This window comes from Phalangium opilio, unplaced genomic scaffold (genome assembly GCF_054372755.1).
Source record: "Phalangium opilio isolate 3A_F unplaced genomic scaffold, DU_Popi_V2 ptg000537l_1, whole genome shotgun sequence".
NCBI classification, from domain to species: Eukaryota; Metazoa; Arthropoda; class Arachnida; order Opiliones; family Phalangiidae; genus Phalangium; species Phalangium opilio.
This window is the reverse complement of record NW_028324243.1, coordinates 986,925-1,006,648: the sequence shown is the minus strand read 5'-3', so window position 1 is coordinate 1,006,648 and position 19,724 is coordinate 986,925. Positions and strand designations below refer to the sequence as shown.

At 39.6% G+C, this 19,724-nt stretch overlaps 3 protein-coding genes across 3 annotated transcripts; all 3 read right to left on the bottom strand.

Annotated features, from left to right (window-relative positions):
* Nucleotides 1–2,126: 2,126 nt before the first annotated feature.
* LOC149588701 (uncharacterized) lies at nucleotides 2,127–8,439 on the bottom strand. Its single transcript, XM_089862083.1, has 5 exons — nucleotides 8,385–8,439; nucleotides 8,228–8,301; nucleotides 3,699–6,310; nucleotides 3,402–3,656; nucleotides 2,127–3,359 (listed from the first exon to the last, which is right to left on the bottom strand). The coding sequence occupies exons 2-5, from the start codon at nucleotides 8,232–8,234 to the stop codon at nucleotides 2,241–2,243; spliced, it is 3,993 nt and encodes a 1,330-aa protein (XP_089718209.1). The 5' UTR covers nucleotides 8,235–8,301; nucleotides 8,385–8,439; the 3' UTR covers nucleotides 2,127–2,240.
* A 4,347-nt stretch (nucleotides 8,440–12,786) lies between these two features.
* Nucleotides 12,787–16,372, bottom strand: LOC149588700 (acetylcholinesterase-like). The gene is made up of 2 exons (XM_089862325.1): nucleotides 15,598–16,372; nucleotides 12,787–13,403 (listed from the first exon to the last, which is right to left on the bottom strand). The coding sequence occupies exons 1-2, from the start codon at nucleotides 16,311–16,313 to the stop codon at nucleotides 12,860–12,862; spliced, it is 1,260 nt and encodes a 419-aa protein (XP_089718451.1). The 5' UTR covers nucleotides 16,314–16,372; the 3' UTR covers nucleotides 12,787–12,859.
* LOC149588699 (cholinesterase-like) lies at nucleotides 16,313–17,600 on the bottom strand. Its single transcript, XM_089862082.1, has 3 exons — nucleotides 17,510–17,600; nucleotides 16,385–16,987; nucleotides 16,313–16,320 (listed from the first exon to the last, which is right to left on the bottom strand). Exons 1-3 carry the CDS (start codon nucleotides 17,598–17,600, stop codon nucleotides 16,313–16,315), a joined length of 702 nt encoding a protein of 233 aa, XP_089718208.1.
* Nucleotides 17,601–19,724: the final 2,124 nt, after the last annotated feature.

Below are 19,724 nucleotides of genomic sequence, written 5' to 3'. Positions count from 1 at the left end.
GTCAACATAATCCAGATAACTCTTGGCTCCCTTAAGAACAAAATAAGCCACTTGGACAAACATGGAGTATATGAAATTCCGTGTTCATGTGGCAAATCATACATTGGACAATCCAAACGTTAGGTAACCTCCGTTTTCGTTTCAATGAACATAAATATTACAAGTTCTATTCATCAGCGCTAGCCGAATATATAAGCAAGAAAAATTACCTTTCTGTTCTGTTTGAAAACGCCAAATCTATGGCGATAGTAGATAATTATTTTAAGCTTATTTTAAGAGAATCCCTACAAATAATTAAAAAACAGAAACAAAAAACTAGCTTGAATAGAGATAGTGGCCCAGCTAGTTACCTCGGTGAAGTTTGGCACAGAAGCAAATCGGACGGGTTTACAATCGACAGGGGGGAGGGAACGGAATCGAAAATGGATACAGGCGAAGAGACTGGAAACCAGACCTGAAGTTGCCTTCGAAGTGAGGCGAAACAAGTCGTCACGCGTTTTAATACGTTGATATTTTTATTGTGTAATTAAAGTGGTATTTAGATTTTTTAACTCTTAGCGTAGCATTGTTTAACCTAACCAAACTTAAATCAAAAACAGAAACAATCATATTTCGTTTACTTTTGTTCCCAGTGTCACCAGAAGGGAATAAGAGAGAAGGGACACACTTTATATCTCCTTAATGCTTTACACTCGTAACAACAGTCTTACTAACCTCAAATCAACTACCCTTCACTGATTGGCTATCTAACTTCTGGCTTAGCTGTGACGTCACATAAGAAGGTGACGTCTCGGTTGACTTACATTGAAGGAGATAAAAATGGCCGAATTTCATGTTGATAAACGAAATCCAGCTGTGCAATTAATTTAGATACACGGGAAATGAGAACATACCAAAATCAGATAATTTGAAGGTAATAAATAGATGAAAACTAATTATTCTGAATTAATATTAAAAAATAAAAATTAGTTTCAATAAAATACATACTTGAGGTTATAATTACACAAGAACGAAACATCGACAGCCCCAAGACAAATAGGCCGCCTGATACCGCGGAGAACTTAAAGAACTATATTTGCAGTAAATTGATTAAAAGCTGTGTACTTGCGCAAAGTTTTCGCGGTTTTCTTGAGGTTGGTCGGACTCTCGTTACCAAAGTAGGCTCTAATGTCTCCCTTCTCTCTTATTCCCTTCTGGAGTCACCTCAAACATTGATCATGCTCAAAAGGAAGAACATCATACAGGCTTTAATAAACAGGAGAACAGCACTATCGTTCGTATCACATCAATGTAATTAGTAAATATATCCCATTGATTCGAAAATAATTATTATATTTTCGGATCAACGGGATTATTACAAAATTTCATTGATTAAAAAACCGTTATTCCGCTAGCTTGGAAAATACTTGACGTATTTCGGTTGAATGGGAATTCGGTTCCATGCGAGGATAACGAAAATATTCATAAAATTTAAAAGAAAATAGGATATCAAATACACAAACATCTGTCATAACAGAAGTAGGACAAGGGACTGGAAGTAAAGAGCTCTAGCAATGGTAATAGATCCTGGCACTAGTGAACAAGTTTGAGGATTTTATGCCACTTCCATGGCGCCTACACTAGAGAGAAAAAAATTGGTCTAGTTCCAAAACAAATCCTACCCCCTTCCCCTCAACCTAAAGCCGCGGAACACAGACGCGGGTGCTTGAATCTAGTTCGGCCCTCTACCGCCCGTAGCGTCTCACGTTTTGGAGGGAAAATTCAGAAACCGCTACCAGAGGGCCAATCGTTGGCGTGTTATCAAGAATATTCACTTTCGCAAAGTGAAGATTTCGGTTACCTCGATACGTCTGGTCCCTTATCTTACTTCTGGTCATATGAAACGATAAATTGGAAAAAAATAAACTTAATTTTAACTCAATTTAAATTATTACTTTAGTCGTTTTGAAATATATTTCTCCGTTTATAAATCATACACGGGACAATCATAGCTTAATTTCCGATTTAGATTAACTAAAATAAAACCATATCGGATATGCACCAAAGCTAGTTTTCAACACATTAATGGCTGTTTAGTTAAAGTTTAAAAACCAGCAATCTATAAAATAGTTGGCAATTATTTAAGAGTAAACACGAGAGAATCACTTCAAATTTGGAAGGGAAAGAATTTTTGCAATTCTTCTAAATAATTAACTTTGTTAATACAATTGGTTTCAACTTTTGACTCTTATTATTCTATTTTAGTCAACCATCAACAACTTCGATGCAAATTTCTTAAAATGGGTAGCGATTTGTTCTTGTATAATTTTAACGATATCAACGTGGCCTTTTTTAGCTGCAAGAAACACTGGTGTTTCACCATCTATATTCCTTAAGTCGTGATTAGCGCCGTGTTCCAGTAACAATTTCACGACTTCAACGTGACCATTCTCAGCGGCGAGGTGCATTGGCGTACAGTCATTTTTATCCTTTGAATCGTAATTAACGCCGCGTTCTAGTAACAATTTCACGACTTCAACGTGGCCCTGATGAGCGACGAGGTGCATTGGGGTTTGATCATCGTTATCCTTTAACTCATAATTAGCTCCGCGTTGTAGTAACAATTTCACGACTTCCACGTGGCCCTGATCAGCGGCGAGGTGCATTGGGGTTTGATCATCGTTATCCTTTAACTCATAATTAGCTCCGCGTTGTAGTAACAATTTCCCGACTTCCACATGGCCCACATAAGCGGCGAGGTGCATTGGCGTACAGTCATTTTTATCCTTTGAATCGTAATTAGCGCCGCGTTCTAGTAACAATTTCACGATTTCAACGTGGCCCCCATAAGCGGCGAGGTGCATTGGGGTTTGATAATCGTAATCCTTTAACTCATAATTAGCTCCGCGTTGTAGTAACAATTTCACGACTTCCACGTGGCCCTGATCAGCGGCGAGGTGCATTGGGGTTTGATCATCGCTATCCTTTAACTCGTAATTAGCGTCGCGTTCTAGTAACAATTTCACGACTTCAACTTGGCCCTGATCAGCGGCGAGGTGCATTGGCGTACAGTTATTTTTATCCTTCGGCTCGCAATTAGCGCCATGTTCTAGTAACAATTTCACGACTTCAACATGTCCATTAAAAGCGGCAAAGTGCATGGATGTACTATCCTTTTTATCCTTAAACTCGTAATTAGCGCCACGTTCCAGTAACAATTTCACGACTTCAACATGTCCATTCTCAGCGGCGAGGTGCACTGGCGTACAGTCATTTTTATCCTTCGGCTCGCAGTTAGCGCCACCTTCTAGTAACATTTTCACGACTTCAACATGTCCATTCTCAGCGGCGAGGTGCATGGGGTTTTGATCATCGTTATCCTTTAACTCGTAATTAGCGTCGCGTTCTAGTAACAATTTCACGACTTCAACGTGGCCCTGATCAGCGGCGAGGTGCATTGGCGTACAGTCATTTTTATCCTTTGAATCGTAATTAGCGCCGCGTTCTAGTAACAATTTCACGACTTCAACGTGGCCCCCATAAGCGGCGGGGTGCATTGGGGTTTGATCATCGTTATCCTTAAACTCGTAATTAGCGCCGCGTTCTAGTAACAATTTCACGACTTCAACATGTCCATTCTCAGCGGCGAGGCGCATGGGGTTTTGATCATCGTTATCCTTTAACTCGTAATTAGCGCCGCGTTCTAGTAACAATTTCACGACTTCAACGTGGCCCTGATCAGCGGCGAGGTGCATTGGGGTTTGATCATCGTCATCCATTAACTCGTAATTAGCGTCGCGTTCTAGTAACAATTTCACGACTTCAACATGTCCATTAAAAGCGGCAAAGTGCATTGATGTACTATCCTTTTTATCCTTTGAATCGTAATTAGCGCCGCGTTCTAGTAACAATTTCACGACTTCAACATGTCCATTCTCAGCGGCGAGGTGCATTGGCGTACAGTCATTTTTATCCTTCGGCTTGCAATTAGCGCCACGTTCTAGTAACATTTTCACGACTTCAACATGTCCATTCTCAGCGGCGAGGTGCATTGGCGTACAGTCATTTTTATCCTTCGGCTCGCAATTAGCGCCACGTTCTAGTAACATTTTCACGACTTCAACATGTCCATTCTCAGCGGCGATGTGCATGGGGTTTTGATCATCGTTATCCTTTAACTTGTAATTAGCGTCGCGTTCTAGTAACAATTTCACGACTTCAACTTGGCCCTGATCAGCGGCGAGGTGCATTGGCGTACAGTTATTTTTATCCTTCGGCTCGCAATTAGCGCCATGTTCTAGTAACAATTTCACGACTTCAACATGTCCATTAAAAGCGGCAAAGTGCATTGATGAACTATCCTTTTTATCCTTAAGCTCGTAATTAGCGCCGCGTTCTAGTAACAATTTCACTACTTCAACATGTCCATTCTCAGCGGCGAGGTGCATTGGCGTACAATCATTTTTATCCTTCGGCTCGCAGTTAGCGCCACCTTCTAGTAACATTTTCACGACTTCTACATGTCCATTCTCAGCGGCGAGGTGCATGGGGTTTTGATCATCGTTATCCTTTAACTCGTAATTAGCGTGGCGTTCTAGTAACAATTTCACGACTTCAACGTGGCCCTGATCAGCGGCGAGGTGCATTGGCGTACAGTCATTTTTATCCTTTGAATCGTAATTAGCGCCGCGTTCAAGTAACAATTTCACGACTTCAACATGTCCATTCTCAGCGGCGAGGTGCATTGGCGTACAGTCATTTTTATCCTTCGGTTCGAAATTAGCGCCACGTTCTAGTAACATTTTCACGACTTCAACATGTCCATTCTTAGCGGCGAGGTGCATTGGCATTCGATCATTCTTATCCTTTAACTCGTAATTAGAGTCGCGTTCTAGTAACAATTTCACGGCTTCAACGTGGCCCTGATCAGCGGCGAGGTGCATTGGCGTACAGTCATTTTTATCCTTCGGCTCGCAATTAGCGCCACGTTCTAGTAACATTTTCACGACTTCAACATGTCCATTCTTAGCGGCGAGGTGCATTGGCATTCGATCATTCTTATTCTTTAACTCGTAATTAGAGTCGCGTTCTAGTAACAATTTCACGACTTCAACGTGGCCCTGATCAGCGGCGAGGTGCATTGGCGTACAGTCATTTTTATCCTTCGGCTCGCAATTAGCGCCGCGTTCTAGTAACATTTTCACGACTTCAATTTGTCCATTCAAAGCGGCGAGCTGCATTGGCGTTAGATCATTCTTATCCTTTAACTCGTAATTAGCACCGCTTTCTAGTAACAATTTCACGACTTCAATTTGTCCTTTCCAAGCGGCGAGGTGCATTGGCGTTAGATCATTCTTATCCTTTAACTCGTAATTAGCACCGCTTTCTAGTAACAATTTCACGACTTCAATTTGTCCATTCAAAGCGGCGAGGTGCACTGGTGTTTGATCGTCCTCATCCTTTAACTCGAAATTAGCACCGCTTTCTAGTAACAATTTCACGACTTCAACATGTCCATTCTCAGCGGCGAGGTGCATTGGCATTCGATCATTCTTATCCTTTAACTCGTAATTAGCGTCGCGTTCTAGTAACAATTTCACGACTTCAACGTGGCCCTGATCAGCGGCGAGGTGCATTGGCGTACAGTCATTTTTATCCTTCGGCTCGCAATTAGCGCAGCGTTCTAGTAACAATTTCACGACTTCAACGTGGCCCTGATCAGCGGCCAGGTGCATTGGCGTACAGTCATTTTTATCCTTCGGCTCGCAATTAGCGCCACGTTCTAGTAACATTTTCACGACTTCAACATGTCCATTCTCAGCGGCGAGGTGCATGGGGTTTTGATCATCGTTATCCTTTAACTCGTAATTAGCGTCGCGTTCTAGTAACAATTTCACGACTTCAACGTGGCCCTGATCAGCGGCGAGGTGCATTGGCGTACAGTCATTTTTATCCTTCGGCTCGCAATTAGCGCAGCGTTCTAGTAACAATTTCACGACTTCAACGTGGCCCTGATCAGCGGCCAGGTGCATTGGCGTACAGTCATTTTTATCCTTCGGCTCGCAATTAGCGCCACGTTCTAGTAACATTTTCACGACTTCAACATGTCCATTCTCAGCGGCGAGGTGCATGGGGTTTTGATCATCGTTATCCTTTAACTCGTAATTAGCGTCGCGTTCTAGTAACAATTTCACGACTTCAACGTGGCCCTGATCAGCGGCGAGGTGCATTGGCCTACAGTCATTTTTATCCTTCGGCTCTTTGTTCCTTAATTCTAAGCCAGAGTCAAACGTTAATTTGTCGCAGTATGGTGATATGGGAACTCCCGCGTCTAAATCCGAAGTGTATTTGAAAACCGGGTTTAATACTCTATCATTTTAATATATTACCATGGTCTTTTAATCTAGATGGACATAGCAGAGGAAATCTGCATAAGAAGCTCTCGTGCAAGGCAAAATGGTTGTGCTTCTCTCACTTTTTCAAAACAACTGTACCAAACCTTATCTATTTACGATGCTTAACACTGGGTTTTCATTGGGCGATTTCCAAGCGTTTTTCGCAACCAAAAACTCCCAGTGAAAACCAAGCATAATGCTGCTCCACGCGGAAGACCCTTAATTTTCGTTCATGGCTCTGCATAATAGCTAGGCCGCCAAGGGATTTAATAGCGCAATTTTTGATAAAACAGTGAGTGAAATTTTTTGATAGAATAGTCTTTGGTAAATAGAAGCAATTTTAGGCTAATTTGCATTTTAATTAATGAGTGATTATACATGGCTAAAGTGAAATGAACACCTCTACAGGCCCGTAGCCAGAAACGTTACGGCGAGGGGGCAGTATCTTTCTGTGAGGGGGCATGGCAAATGGATATTTTTTATAGAATAACATAAATATCAAAGTTGTCAAACAATATTTCCGCATGTATTTCATTATTCACACTCATTTAACATTTGAAAATCAAACTTTAAAAGAATAAATTGTAAATAAACAATTATAAATCTAAATTTCTAGTCAGATCTTTTTCGTAGGCTAGCAAAGTTAAGTTTCACTTTCTTTCATGTGTCATAGCTAGTCGTTAAAGTGAAAATCCGCGAGTAAGGCAGGAAAAGCTTGCCTCGCAACTTCGCAAGTCGCTGTTGAGGCTCCAAATGTTAGTCTGTATTACTCGACATTATAATATTTTGGTCCAAGATGACAAAACCAGCGATACATATCAAAAGTGAAGTTAAAACATACAAGTGAATCAGGGATATACACAGGTATAGACAATAAAGTCTAAAATATGTTAATATACATAATCAGGAATGTATGGAGGGGCTGGAATGGCTAAGGGGGCTCTCGTTGTACCCTTAATGGTGGAAACATAAGGCCAGTCCTTTTTTTGAGAAGTGTAGCCCCTCCCCCTACGTCTGTTTAGCTGTCTACCGAAGGCGAAAAATATCATGATGTGACTTTTTAGATTTTTTTAAAGTTAAGTGCGCAGATTCGCCGCCGTTCGCGTTCATATTCGATTCTCTCAGCCTAGGCTAGAGGGTGGAGAATTATAGCAAACAAGTTTTTTTGGCAGCCAATGAATGAATGAAAATAATTTTAGTGGTAAATACGATTTTTACGTCAGGCTATGACGTCACTAGTGTAAATTCAGCCACGCCAGTTGTTTCCAAGATCATTTCACGCCGATTAGGATTTGACCTTAGCCATTCCAACCCTTCCATACATTCCTGACATAATAAATAGTTTTAATATTTGTGTACCAAAATGAAAATATTCATTACAGGGGGCAAATTTAATGTAATAAGGAGGCATTGGAAAATTTTGAGGGGCATTTAGGAGCAAATCGAAGTCTTATGTGAGGGGGCATTGCCCCCTGGTGCCCCCTCCTCGTGGCTACGGGCCTGCACCTCTAGAAAAATTCCACATACTGACTCGGCCCTATATACATGTATTGCGAAGTAAGTCCCTTTACGATTACCAGGGTACCAACACTAAATACTATTTCTAGTTAAAATGAGGTTTCCGAGGATTACAAAGTGAAATATTAAACGAAATGTATTAAAAATAAACACAAACAGTAAAACTTATAATATGATTATAAATAATTAACCTATTCAGCAATTCTAGATATCTACTTAAATTCTTAGTGAAGAAAACTTTCAACTCCCACCGCTGTGGCTAACACTTTTGCAATACGACCATCTAGCTTGAAGGACCATGGTAATACTATCTGAGCTTTTTTAAAATATCCTACCTGCCATCGGAGAAATTTAGTTTCTACCAAAAACTCGAATTCTTAGCAGAGCGAGCTTCAGTAATAATTTTACACTACAAAAATTATGCAAATTCATTGGAAACAAAACTAAAAGTAAAATGTAAGAATGAATCTGAAAAGAATTGAAACTACTCACGTCACATGGGGCTTTTCAATCCAAATTCTTCATCCGTCACAATGGAATCAAAATTCTATTGGTTAAGATCCTAGAAAATGTTTAAAAATTTAAAGTAAAACATTCTTTTGATATAGGAAAAAACTGGCTAAGCCTTGGCACGAAATACCTTCAGAATCAAGCGTTCAAATAAGACTAAATGTACTTTATGGTAATTTCTAACTATCTTTGCACGATTTCGACTAAACGATCTATAACTACACAATTTTTAATCCAATTAAACTAATTTTAACTAGTTTAACCAAATATTCTTTGTGCGGAACTAACTGGATGATTTTAACCGCACTAGTTTAATCTTGAAATGTCTTATCTACTTGGAAAATTTCTAACCTTTGTGCAATATAATCTCACCTGACGTATAGTAAAAAATACCTTTAAAATAGCTGAAAAATTGATAAAAGTTGGATTAAACTACAATAGGCAGGGTAGATGTACAGCTTATCACTGTCAGATAAATGGCAAAGGCGTAACCCAAGTGAAAAGAGTTTTAATCAATTAATTGTTACTAAGGGAAGATAATAGTATTGCCTTGTGACTTGATGTGTTTTGAAACATAGCTGACGGAAATGTCGAGAATAGCAAAGAACAGCAAACTTGAGCGTCGTATTTTTTGTTGTTGTTACGTTCCTTTTATAACATAAATTGATAATCTACCATTAAGTTTCTATGTCTTAGTGGGATCTATCCCATTAGACTTAACCAGTCTCACTCTGGTAATAAATTAAACGAGACACCACCACCGTGAAGGCCTTCCCTTTTGTGTACTCCTTGTATGACACGCGAGAGGTTATCATAAAATCTCTCCATGATTGAAAATTCACGTTAAAACAAGGATTTATTCAATCACGAAAAACAAATCATAAAAAAACTCGGGGAATCGTTTAATTTATTATTTTTAAAAGTCGTTATTGACGTGATGGAGAGGAGGGGGGAAGCAAAACGAAAGTCTTGCCTTATCCGGCTGTCTTTAGAAAACGTTTTAACTTGTCTTTTGAGCTTAAAGGAGAGAGGGATGGAGTGGTAACCCCCATACCAAACCCCTCCCACAGCACCGAAGTCGTCTCAGCAACCTCGGCGGTTAGGTAGGGTCGTACAGTACGAAATCGTAAGGGTCGCCCCTCTGTCTTATAGATAGAAGCTAGTTCTGATACAAATACTATGTCGCTACGCGGCAGCACTCAACAATCGCCTACTAAAGGGTTGGGGCGTGCGCAAGATAAACTGGGAGAGGCTCTGTACCACAGATGACTTATCATCATTGCCAATCCCATGAAGTGCGTAACATGTGTCTGGGGAAGCTACACGATATTCTCTAGGCTCCTAGGAAAGAATCACCCTTTACGCGGAGGAACATAATTCGATAACGCGGCTCCTTCAGATCCTTCCGCCTTAAGAACCGATTTACCAGGTACATAAATTAGGGAACTACTATAAAGACTGAGTAGGGTGTCTAAAATATTCTTTAGTTAAAACTATTCACAATACCATTTCAAAGATTATTTGGGAGTAAGGGACGAAGATCTTATCAATCTGGGTAGCTTTTGCTTGGACTATAGATAGTTTTCACACATGGAGGATTCATACCTGGATAACCTGGATAAGTCAGTGATATTGAAAATAGAAGAAAAAGTCAGGGATTTAAAAGATTTTTCCTAAAATGACAGGGATATGTCAGGTATTTAGTTGGGTATATCAATCCATGCTTTGAGCAACGCTAAATATGGGTTAGGTGTGATAAAGGGGGCTCTGATAAACACTTTAAACTGGTCAGGGCTATTGGCATAATTTGATCAGGGATAAGGTCGAAAAGTCAGAGATTTTCGATATAAAAATTTCGTACGAACCCTGCTTAGTAGGAAAATACCGGCCCTTCCGTCTTTGCTAGGTAATGCCTTGTTCTATCAATGAATGAATAATAGTTTTCCAATAGCCACTTTGTTTCAATTATTATTTTTCTCCGAATTGTCACGCTTAAAATATGGAATGTTAAGATATTAATTCTTTATATACGTTATTACTATTCTTTATATACGTTATTACAATAAAAACATTAAATCTCTTGGATCTCTTCCTCTTATAATTAAAATTAAATTTATGAATTATGTTTGTTCAATTTAGCAACGTTTAATATTTCCAAATTCTCTCCATTAAAGTTTATTATCATTCTCCTAAGTAGCGGTGAAGAAACCACTTGAAGATGCCAATATATAAAAAGACGGACAGAGACAGTTACGAAAAAGAGAGACGTAGTTTGGGAGCGGAACGAATCGCGGCCCAGTACGAGCGAATAATGCGTAGGGTCAGAAATATATTACCTTACACGAAGTTCACTTCAATAATGGTTAGTACCGTGGACATCATCTATGAAGAGAAAACCCGAAAATATTTTTTGCAAGAATGAAGAGGCGTGAATTTTTTCCGCCTCCCGACGCGCGCTAGTCGCAAAGAGAAACATTTTTCCTCTCGAGAGAGAACTGTGATAAATGGCCACTGCCAAGATAATCTGACGTTTCCTAGAAACGGCGGAATTCAAGTGTATTTCGCGCAAGTGAGAAGCCGCTGCATAAGATACAACCATGATACGATTGTAAGAAAACCGGTTTTACGCACATTTTTCTCATTACGCGACGCTAGTGTTTTTATTGTCACCTCTCTGCCTCGCTGTTCGTGAGGAACGGTACCGTTTCTTGCCTCTAAAAATACTTCATAGATGATGGCTGGCGCGAGGTAGGGAGAAGTGAACCTCGTGTAAGGTAATATATTTCTGGTCGGGTCCGTAAACCCTGGGTGCCAGCAGAAGTCGAACCGCTGGATCAAAGTCGCGAAGTTTATATTTTTTGCTATTGCTTAAATAAAAGTGATCATTTAACATTTGAACCCTTGCGTACTTCAATCAAACCAACCTACCCTAGACTGATTCTTTATGCTAACCGTCAAGAGGGAATCGACAGATTATATAAGCAAACCTAGCTAAAAACAAGACATGACCTTGCAAAGACGCAAGTGCAGGTATTTTACAATTAAGGCATCATCGCTTGGTCTACCAATAATTTAAACCACTTTTCCCAACGTCGGAATTAAAAATAATCCATGTAAATCCTTTACGGTTGAGTAATAAACAATGTGTACGTTGTGTTTAAAACGTGGTGGAAAATATATTTTAAAATCTATATAATAACACAAATATTCACCTTTTTTAAAAGATTTGAACTAACATATAGCAACACCAATGACCTAAAACTAAGTATTTTAATTTCGCGCCAAATAGAAGATTTTCCTGCCATCTACGTGTTGCTGTTGGAAGTAAAACATCCAGTGGTTATCGCGCATGTCAATGGGCGGGGCTTTTCATTACCCCACTCGGTCTATATCCCACTCTAGAGTCGAGGTCCCATGCACGAAAATAGTAGTAGCCGTCGCCGATTTGTCTGGCATTAAAGAGGTTATCTACGGTTAGGGGGCTTATGATTGGTTAAGAGCTTTTTGGTTCGTCTGCTTAATTTTTACTACGGGAATGTCATGAAATCCATGACCAACGATCTAAGTGAAACACAAATGACTCGGTAACGTCGGAAACCTTTAGGGGCTTTAGGCCTATTTGGTGAAAATGTTTTGCTATTTTATCATGGCGACTTGACTAGTTTCGAAATTAGGTCCTCTTGCGAAGATGACTCATAATTAAAGTAATAAATAACTGCGATTTAAGACCAACTTACTGAATGATGAGCTGCTTGAAAATAGGTTATATTACAATTTTATGATAGACGACACTTACTTGCTCATTTGTAACTAATTTATTGTTCGTATGCCAAACTTGTCTCTTGCGTCTGAAATTGTGACCATTTCGATTCGCTTTCAATTTAATACCAGAAGTCCATCAAATTAGCCTAGGAAGTAACCAAAAGAAGGGTTTGGGACTCCCCTCTCTTATGTAGAAATACTGAAGAAGGGCGACACATTCGCCACCTCGCGATAATTTTTCTCAGATCTCCGGTTTAAGTGCGACTAGTACGCCAAAATTAGCCCTATGGAGAGAGAAAAAAATATGGCTGAAAATGAAGGCTGGATCTCTAAGGGGACCGGAAAACACCCCTTTCCAGTGTAAAACCGAGCCCTCTTTAGCATAGAATCAGGAGATGGGATTGGGGTGTGAATTTTGGAACAGTCAAGGTCATTCAGTTTTTTATGACTCTTCATAAACCTATTGAAAAAAACTATTTAACGACCCGAGCCGTTCCTTTTTTTATTTTTTCATAAAGCAAACAATATACCCTTTAGAGATCCATCGTTAATAATAATGGACTTCTGCTTCTACCGAAATGTCATTAAAGTATTTAATAACAAGCCTTTATTTTCTTTTAACACAAGTTTAACAATGAAGGTTTCTTCGCAATAGATATTTAATATTCTGAATGAGTCTTAAAGTAACTGTTTTTCTAGTTGCATATTTTTCCAGCAATTAGTGGAAAGTCGTAATTCCAAAAGTGGCAATGATCCTCTCGCAGGGCTCCATCAGCCTTTCGAGAGTATTGAAGATCAATCTCAATTCGTTCCTTCTTTTCAAATGTGTACACGGGCCACTCTTCAATCGTTTCGGTAACGTCTTCATTTTCGTCAAATGTTGGACTACCATCTTCCTCTTCCGTGGATCGAGTATGTCTGAATTGTATCAAGTTCTTTTCTAACTCAGAAACACTCGTAATTAAAATGTCTCCCGTATTTTTCACTCTGGAAACTCTATTCCAAGGCTCGATTGTTTCTAAAACGTTCATTATTGTGTCAAACTTCGTGTAAGATGAGACACCAACCCGGTGTCCTTTTTTTACAGCATCCATTGTTCGCTCGTTATTCCAAGAGTACATTTCCCATGAATGTTCCGGCTCTAATGTTTCTCTGCCCATCTCATGAGCTGTTGTCAAAAAGTTAACTTCGTCTGATTTCTTGAAGGTGTTTGTTTGGATACGGTTGAAGTTTGGATCTCTACAAAAAGTGTACATAAAAAATTCTAACAATTAACAAAGATCAAGATTAATATAATATACTAGCTGTTACCCGCGGCGTCGCTCGCGTGTAATAAGAACTTCTATCAAAAATTTATAAAGAAAGGGTAGATTTTACTGATGACTAATATTTATGTAGCACCCTATGAGCGAAGGCACTCGGCGTTGCCCGTCAGCCCGTCGGGACATTTTTTATTGCTTTTCACGCGCGGACATTATTCCATAAAGAAGGGTTTTTAAGTTTTTGGCCGCCATTTAAAAATATGGCAACAAATCGAGCCCGAAGGACCATTCAGCCCGTCTATAGGTTAAAGGAAACCAGTGTACTAAATATTTACAAAATCGGTTGAAAAGCGCGGACTTTGTTGCGTAGAGAAGATTTTTTACATTTCTGGGCGCCATTTTTTAAGATGGCGGCGGATTGGAAAAATCTTTCTTAGTACGCGCCTACTACGTATGAGTAACGTTCCTGCAAATTTTCAGCCTTCTAGGGCAAGCGGTTTGGGCTGGGCGTTGATTATCAGTCAGTCTGTCAGTCAGTCAGTCAGTCAGGACTTTGATTTATATAGATATAGATAGATAGATAGATTGCCCTCAATTATTTAGCTTTTTAAAACCTAATTTCTTTCATTAAATTGACCAATTCCACACAGAGGGCAATTTGCCGCCAGGGTTGACATTTTAAGTCACGGAAAAAATCTAGATTCCACATTGAGGTCACCTACTCGCACTTACTCAGGGTGTACAACAACACAATAAGATCGAAGGCTGCTCTTGCATTAATATAGTCCTAGTGACCAATAAGCAGCCTTCTAAAAGTTTCATCATCGACATTAATAATTTTATTAAATCGCAAACAGTGTTTAAGTAATTAGAATAATAAAGGATTGACAAATATATTATAGCTTTTCTAACGGGTGTACCTTGTATGAACAGTTCCCGAAATAGGAACCGCGATTCCATAAACTGCTGCTTTAGAAATTGCGGCTGCTGTTTTGGAACATAGCAGTTTATAGCTTGCGAGTTTTGAAAAATTCTTAACCCTACACTTTACCTTACCTATTAAGTAAAACAATACGATAAACTAACCTAACATTACCTGACCTAATACTATTCGGGTTGGAATGACAGATACCAAAATTGACCCTAATACTACTGGGGTTCAAATAACAACACCCAGCCGCATCTTAGACTTTTTTCATGCAAGTAACCAAGTTTAGACAGACTTAATAGACCTAAAAATAAAATAAACAAGCTGGCCATATACATACGTCCGTTAAGGGGCAGATTGAAAATGAAGCTAGCGCCATCTAGTGAACAGAAATACAAACTCAAAGGTGACATTGTTTCATTGGCCGAAAAAATTCGTCTGCTTTTTCACTCTAGTCTTAAGCCTAAGTTTAGTTTACAGTAACGGGTTTTTACGGGAGTAGGGACAAGGGTAACTGTTTGCTACCCGAGTGTTGTATTGTCCCTTTTTAGTTCCTTTCCTCTTCTAAAACGCTTCTTTTAAAAATTTAAGCCTGTTTCTTTTAATTTGTCATATAGAACCTAGACAACCGCTAACGTAGTAACGACAGTTTCTCCGCCATGATATCTGAGAAAATATGACACTAAAATTCTGCCTCTGCGCATTTCTAAGCGAACCAATAAGATCACCCCTCATTCGTGAGGGCCCGGTTTAGAAACTCGTATGGCCGTTGTAAATTTTGATTGAATTTATTTTTAGATGTATTAAAGGGGCTGGCCGGAGCTGTTGGGGTGAAGGGGGGTCAAACTGTTGGTTAGCATATTGCTTACCCGCCCACCGCGACGGTGGCGCCATTCTTTATGGCCAAAGAGCTGGGTGTTTTCCCGCTGAACTAAGGGCGGACTTCCCCCAACAGCGCCGGTTAGCCCCTTTAAGTTCAAATAACCAAACCTACACCGTCATAAACGACTATCGGTACGCCTTGTTTACGAGAACCCCTGTACAGGGAACTGCCGTAACTACGTTTTAGGGGAATCGCGGTCGGTAGGACCGCTATTATGGGATCCGCTCATAAGGGAACTGCTGATATGAATGCTTCCCACACTAGCATAATAAACAGCTATGGTAGCCTTAAAACATAAATGCCCTTAAAGCACATTTTAAAATTATTGGGATGAAACTTCGCCTTGTTAGTTAGTCTTACCCATGTTTTACAAAGTTTCCAAAGTATCGCATAAATCTGTTAGAAAGTTGTACTTCTTCATTGCCCTTCAAGAAGTTTATATTGCCGAGTAAAAATTGTAATTCGTCTGCATGATTTGCATCAATCCAGACTGGTGATTCGGATAATAGTGGTCTGTGTGTCCAGTAATAGATGTAAGTTCTAACCCCAGCTTTAGCTAAAATATCAGCCAGCTCATAGGCTGGACAAATGATAGAAGCATCAGTGTCAAGTCGGGTTGCGAAAATTTCTTCTTCAAAGTGCTGAATTTGGTTACAATGATCTTTGTAATAGTATCTGATCGAGCGTGAAATATCACCACTAATGTTACCAAACAATTCCTCAGCTACTTCATTGAACACATTAGTGGCGGACATATTTGCTTCATAAAGTTTCATTCTCACCTTAAAAGCACCATCGTCCGACACGAGCCCAATAATAACTTCCTTGTCTTTCATGCTTGGTAAAGTTAATGTCATTTCCAAGGTTAAATTTTCATCCAAAACAGGATACAGTTCATGCTTAATTGAGTTTTCGGCCAAAACTCGACTATCTATGCTTCGCAGACATTCCATGGTCGACTTGATGTTTTGCGACCTGTTTGCACAACCGACCTGGGTTGCAATTTTCAAGCTGTTATTTAGAGTCTTGGACGCGCAAGATATAATTCTATTTTTTGTTATAAATCCGCTCATCATTATAGCCCTTTTGTACAAATGTCTCGACTTCGGGTTTAGCAAATGATATTCCACAGACAATGATCCTGAACTGTGACCCACGATGGTGACTTCACTTGGGTCTCCGCCAAATTTGTCAATGTTTTTCTGAATCCATTTGAAAGCCATTTCTTGGTCCATCAATCCCATGTTGCCTGGGCATTCTTCATTCTCCAAATATAGCATACCAAATGCGCCAAGTCTATAGTTCATCAGAACTACAATAACGTTGTTCATAGCAGAAAGTTTCTCAAAGTTGTAATCGATATGTGGTCCGGTACGAAAAGCGCTACCGAAAACGTACGCCATAACAGCCAAATTTCTTTGATCTCCACTCGGAACCCAAATTGTCAAATATAGACAATCTTCAGATAATTCGGATTCGGTTAACGAGTAGTTATTATAAGAAAAGGGTACCTGCATGCAATAATGTTTCGGCTGCAATGCTAATAAGGTTCCATTCCAGGGTGTTACTTCGACGGGTGCTTTGAAACGCAATGTTCCTATTGGTGGTTGAGCGTAGGGAATCCCTTGAAATATTTTGACGTAGGTATTTTGCTCCGAGTCTTCCATTGAAATTGATACTTTGATATATTTCCCAACCACGTCGCCTAAATTAGTGCGAACAATCACGGTTTCATTTTCTAAGGAAAAAGCTACACAATTATCAAGTGAGAAGAAAATTAAGAACGTTAGAATTGAACGGTAAACGAGCATTATAGCAGTTGCACAATGAGCTGCAGTATTACCATACTCTAAAATGCTTCGGTGTTTAACGCATTATGCATCGATTGAAACGATGTAAAGGATATCATTTCCTTAAATTCCAGCTGGATTTTCATTTAACACGAAACAGGAAATGATTAATATTTAAACTTGGCGTGAAAATATTCGTTTACCAGGATATGCACTCATAAATATACAAAAATCATCATACAAATTTTACGGCAAAAGTTCTTTTTATAGACGGATTAAAATAGACGTAAATGAAATCATATCTTGCATAGTAACAGGTGAATTTTAAGATTTACACAAAGAGTTAAATGACAAATGTTTAAACAAAGTTTGTGAATTCGAAGAGAGGGTTAAGAAATGTTCCATAAATTTGACACTGGTTACCGAGAGCACGGGCCACTAAATTAAGAGGACATTTCAGCTCTAGCTTTGCCTATACGAACGGTTTGCCTCTTCAAAGAAACGGGCACCTATGTGAGTTAGGATCAAAAAAGGGGGTCGAACCGGAACGTGTAACACGTACCGCAACGCCATCTACCGTACAATAGACTAATTACATGAACTTTGACTCTGCCAGTCTGTCTTCTGCTACTATTATAATAGCTTTAGGCCTGTCTCGCTTTTTAATTTTGACGTTTACTTCTTAATTTAAATTTATTATTTATAATGGGCGTAAAGAATTGTGTATTCCCTAACTGCAACAGCGATAGTCGCTACAGCACTAAGCCTCATATGCAAGGAGTTTGGTTTATACCCTTTGCCAAATATAAAACTAAACAAATATATTGCATTCAATGGGTAAACTGGCTAGAAAAGTATAAGAACGGATTTACAGTAGATAACATTGGACCTAATACGTACCTTTCTTCTAAACATTTAAAGACGATTTTTTTAAAGTCAGCTATGGCTTAAAAAGACAGATGGTAAGCTTTACTCAATACTACTTAGTCTAAAAATACTGCTTTCCAGCCTCACTCGACTTGTTACCGAAATGACGTAGTTCCGCTTTTTTAAAAACTACCGCTAGAGGCGACACTAGTAAAAACCGTTTAGCTCTAGCGCCGCCCGATAGCTGAGCTGAAATGTCCTCTTAGTTTAGTGGCCCCAAAGAGAGTATAGGGGAGGAGTGGAAAGAGGGGAAAATCTTGTCACGCTTTTCTACCGCGCATCTTCAATGCGCAGTACCGAGGCATTTCCGTTTGAGACATTAAACGGTATCGTAGGTGGCGCGACTGAGCCGGAAACTCCCTCGTACCGCTAGTATAATTTAGGCGAGACATAACTATTTACGCTTGTGGAACGGGGGAGCTTCCACTCCTCCCTTATATTCTCTTTGGTGGCCCGTGCCGAGAGCTTGTCATGAAGTGACGTAGAACATAGATTAAAGCAAAAGTCCATTAATTTAGCCAAGGAAGTAAACAATTACAATAGCTGGTATAGCGTACGTCTCTGCTGGGGTAAGAACTCCTTCTAACTCAATGGATAGGGGGTTAAATTTTTCCCCCTTTAATAACACGGCTTGAAATCTCGAGCTCGATCCTCTCTAGGAAGTCTTTCTTGACGTGAGCGGGCGTGACTTCTTCAGCCCATGAACGCTGGATCTCTAAAGGGTAGATTGTTTGCTTTATGAAAAATAAAACAAGTTGGGAAACCAAAATAAAAACCTCTCCGAGTCGAGACGAGGGCTATCTACCACCAATTAAGAGGTTTATCTTAAATAATTAAATAAATATAATTGATATTAATTATTTTAATCGTCAATAAATTACCTTAATTCTAGTTAAGTCGTTTTAAGAATCGTTATTTCTAAAATCATTTTAAACATAGCTAACTTGAAAATTTACAGCGTGTGGCCATTTCTAAAATTCTCCGCTATCGAAAAAAGTTGGAAAATGTAGGACATTAAATAACTAATAGCATTAGTCCATTTAAGAGCCGCGGGAAAAATATAATCACGTGATCGGTCGACATTTATAAAAAGAGGGTGGCTCTTGTCATAGCTCCGAAAATGGCGCCAGGTTTCGCCGTTGATAATAGAGCGACCGTTGTAGTGGCAGCTAGGGATGGCAAAAATTCCGGAATTCCGGAACATATCCGGAATTTTCCTTATAATTCCGGTACGGAATTTTCCAAGTTGAAAACCGGAATTCCGTATCATACGGAATACCGGTTTGTACGGAATTCCGGATCATACAGCATACCGGTTTGTACGGAATTCCGGATCATACAGCATACCGGTTTGTACGGAATTCCGGGTCATACGGAAACCCGTTTTGAACGGAATTCCGGATCATACGGAATACCGGTTTGTACGGAATTCCGGATCATACGTAATGTCTTACTCAAGAATCAAGAGTAAGACACACCACTATTGTCTTCAACCTTCATCTCTTCAAATAATACAAATGGAAACCTTCCATAAACGGCGTCACACTCTTAAGGGGGAGGAGTTTCTGAATTTGAGACGGTTCGTGACAAGGGGGAGGTTGGCGACTCGTTATAGTTAATGTTAATAGCTCCGGTTTTGATATCAGTTTAGTTCCGGATTTGGTGTCGGTGTAATTTTGGTTTTGATTCCGAAATTGAAACCGGTTTGATTCCGGAATTGAAACCGTTTTGATTCCGGAATTGAAACCGTTTTGATTCCGGAATTGAAAC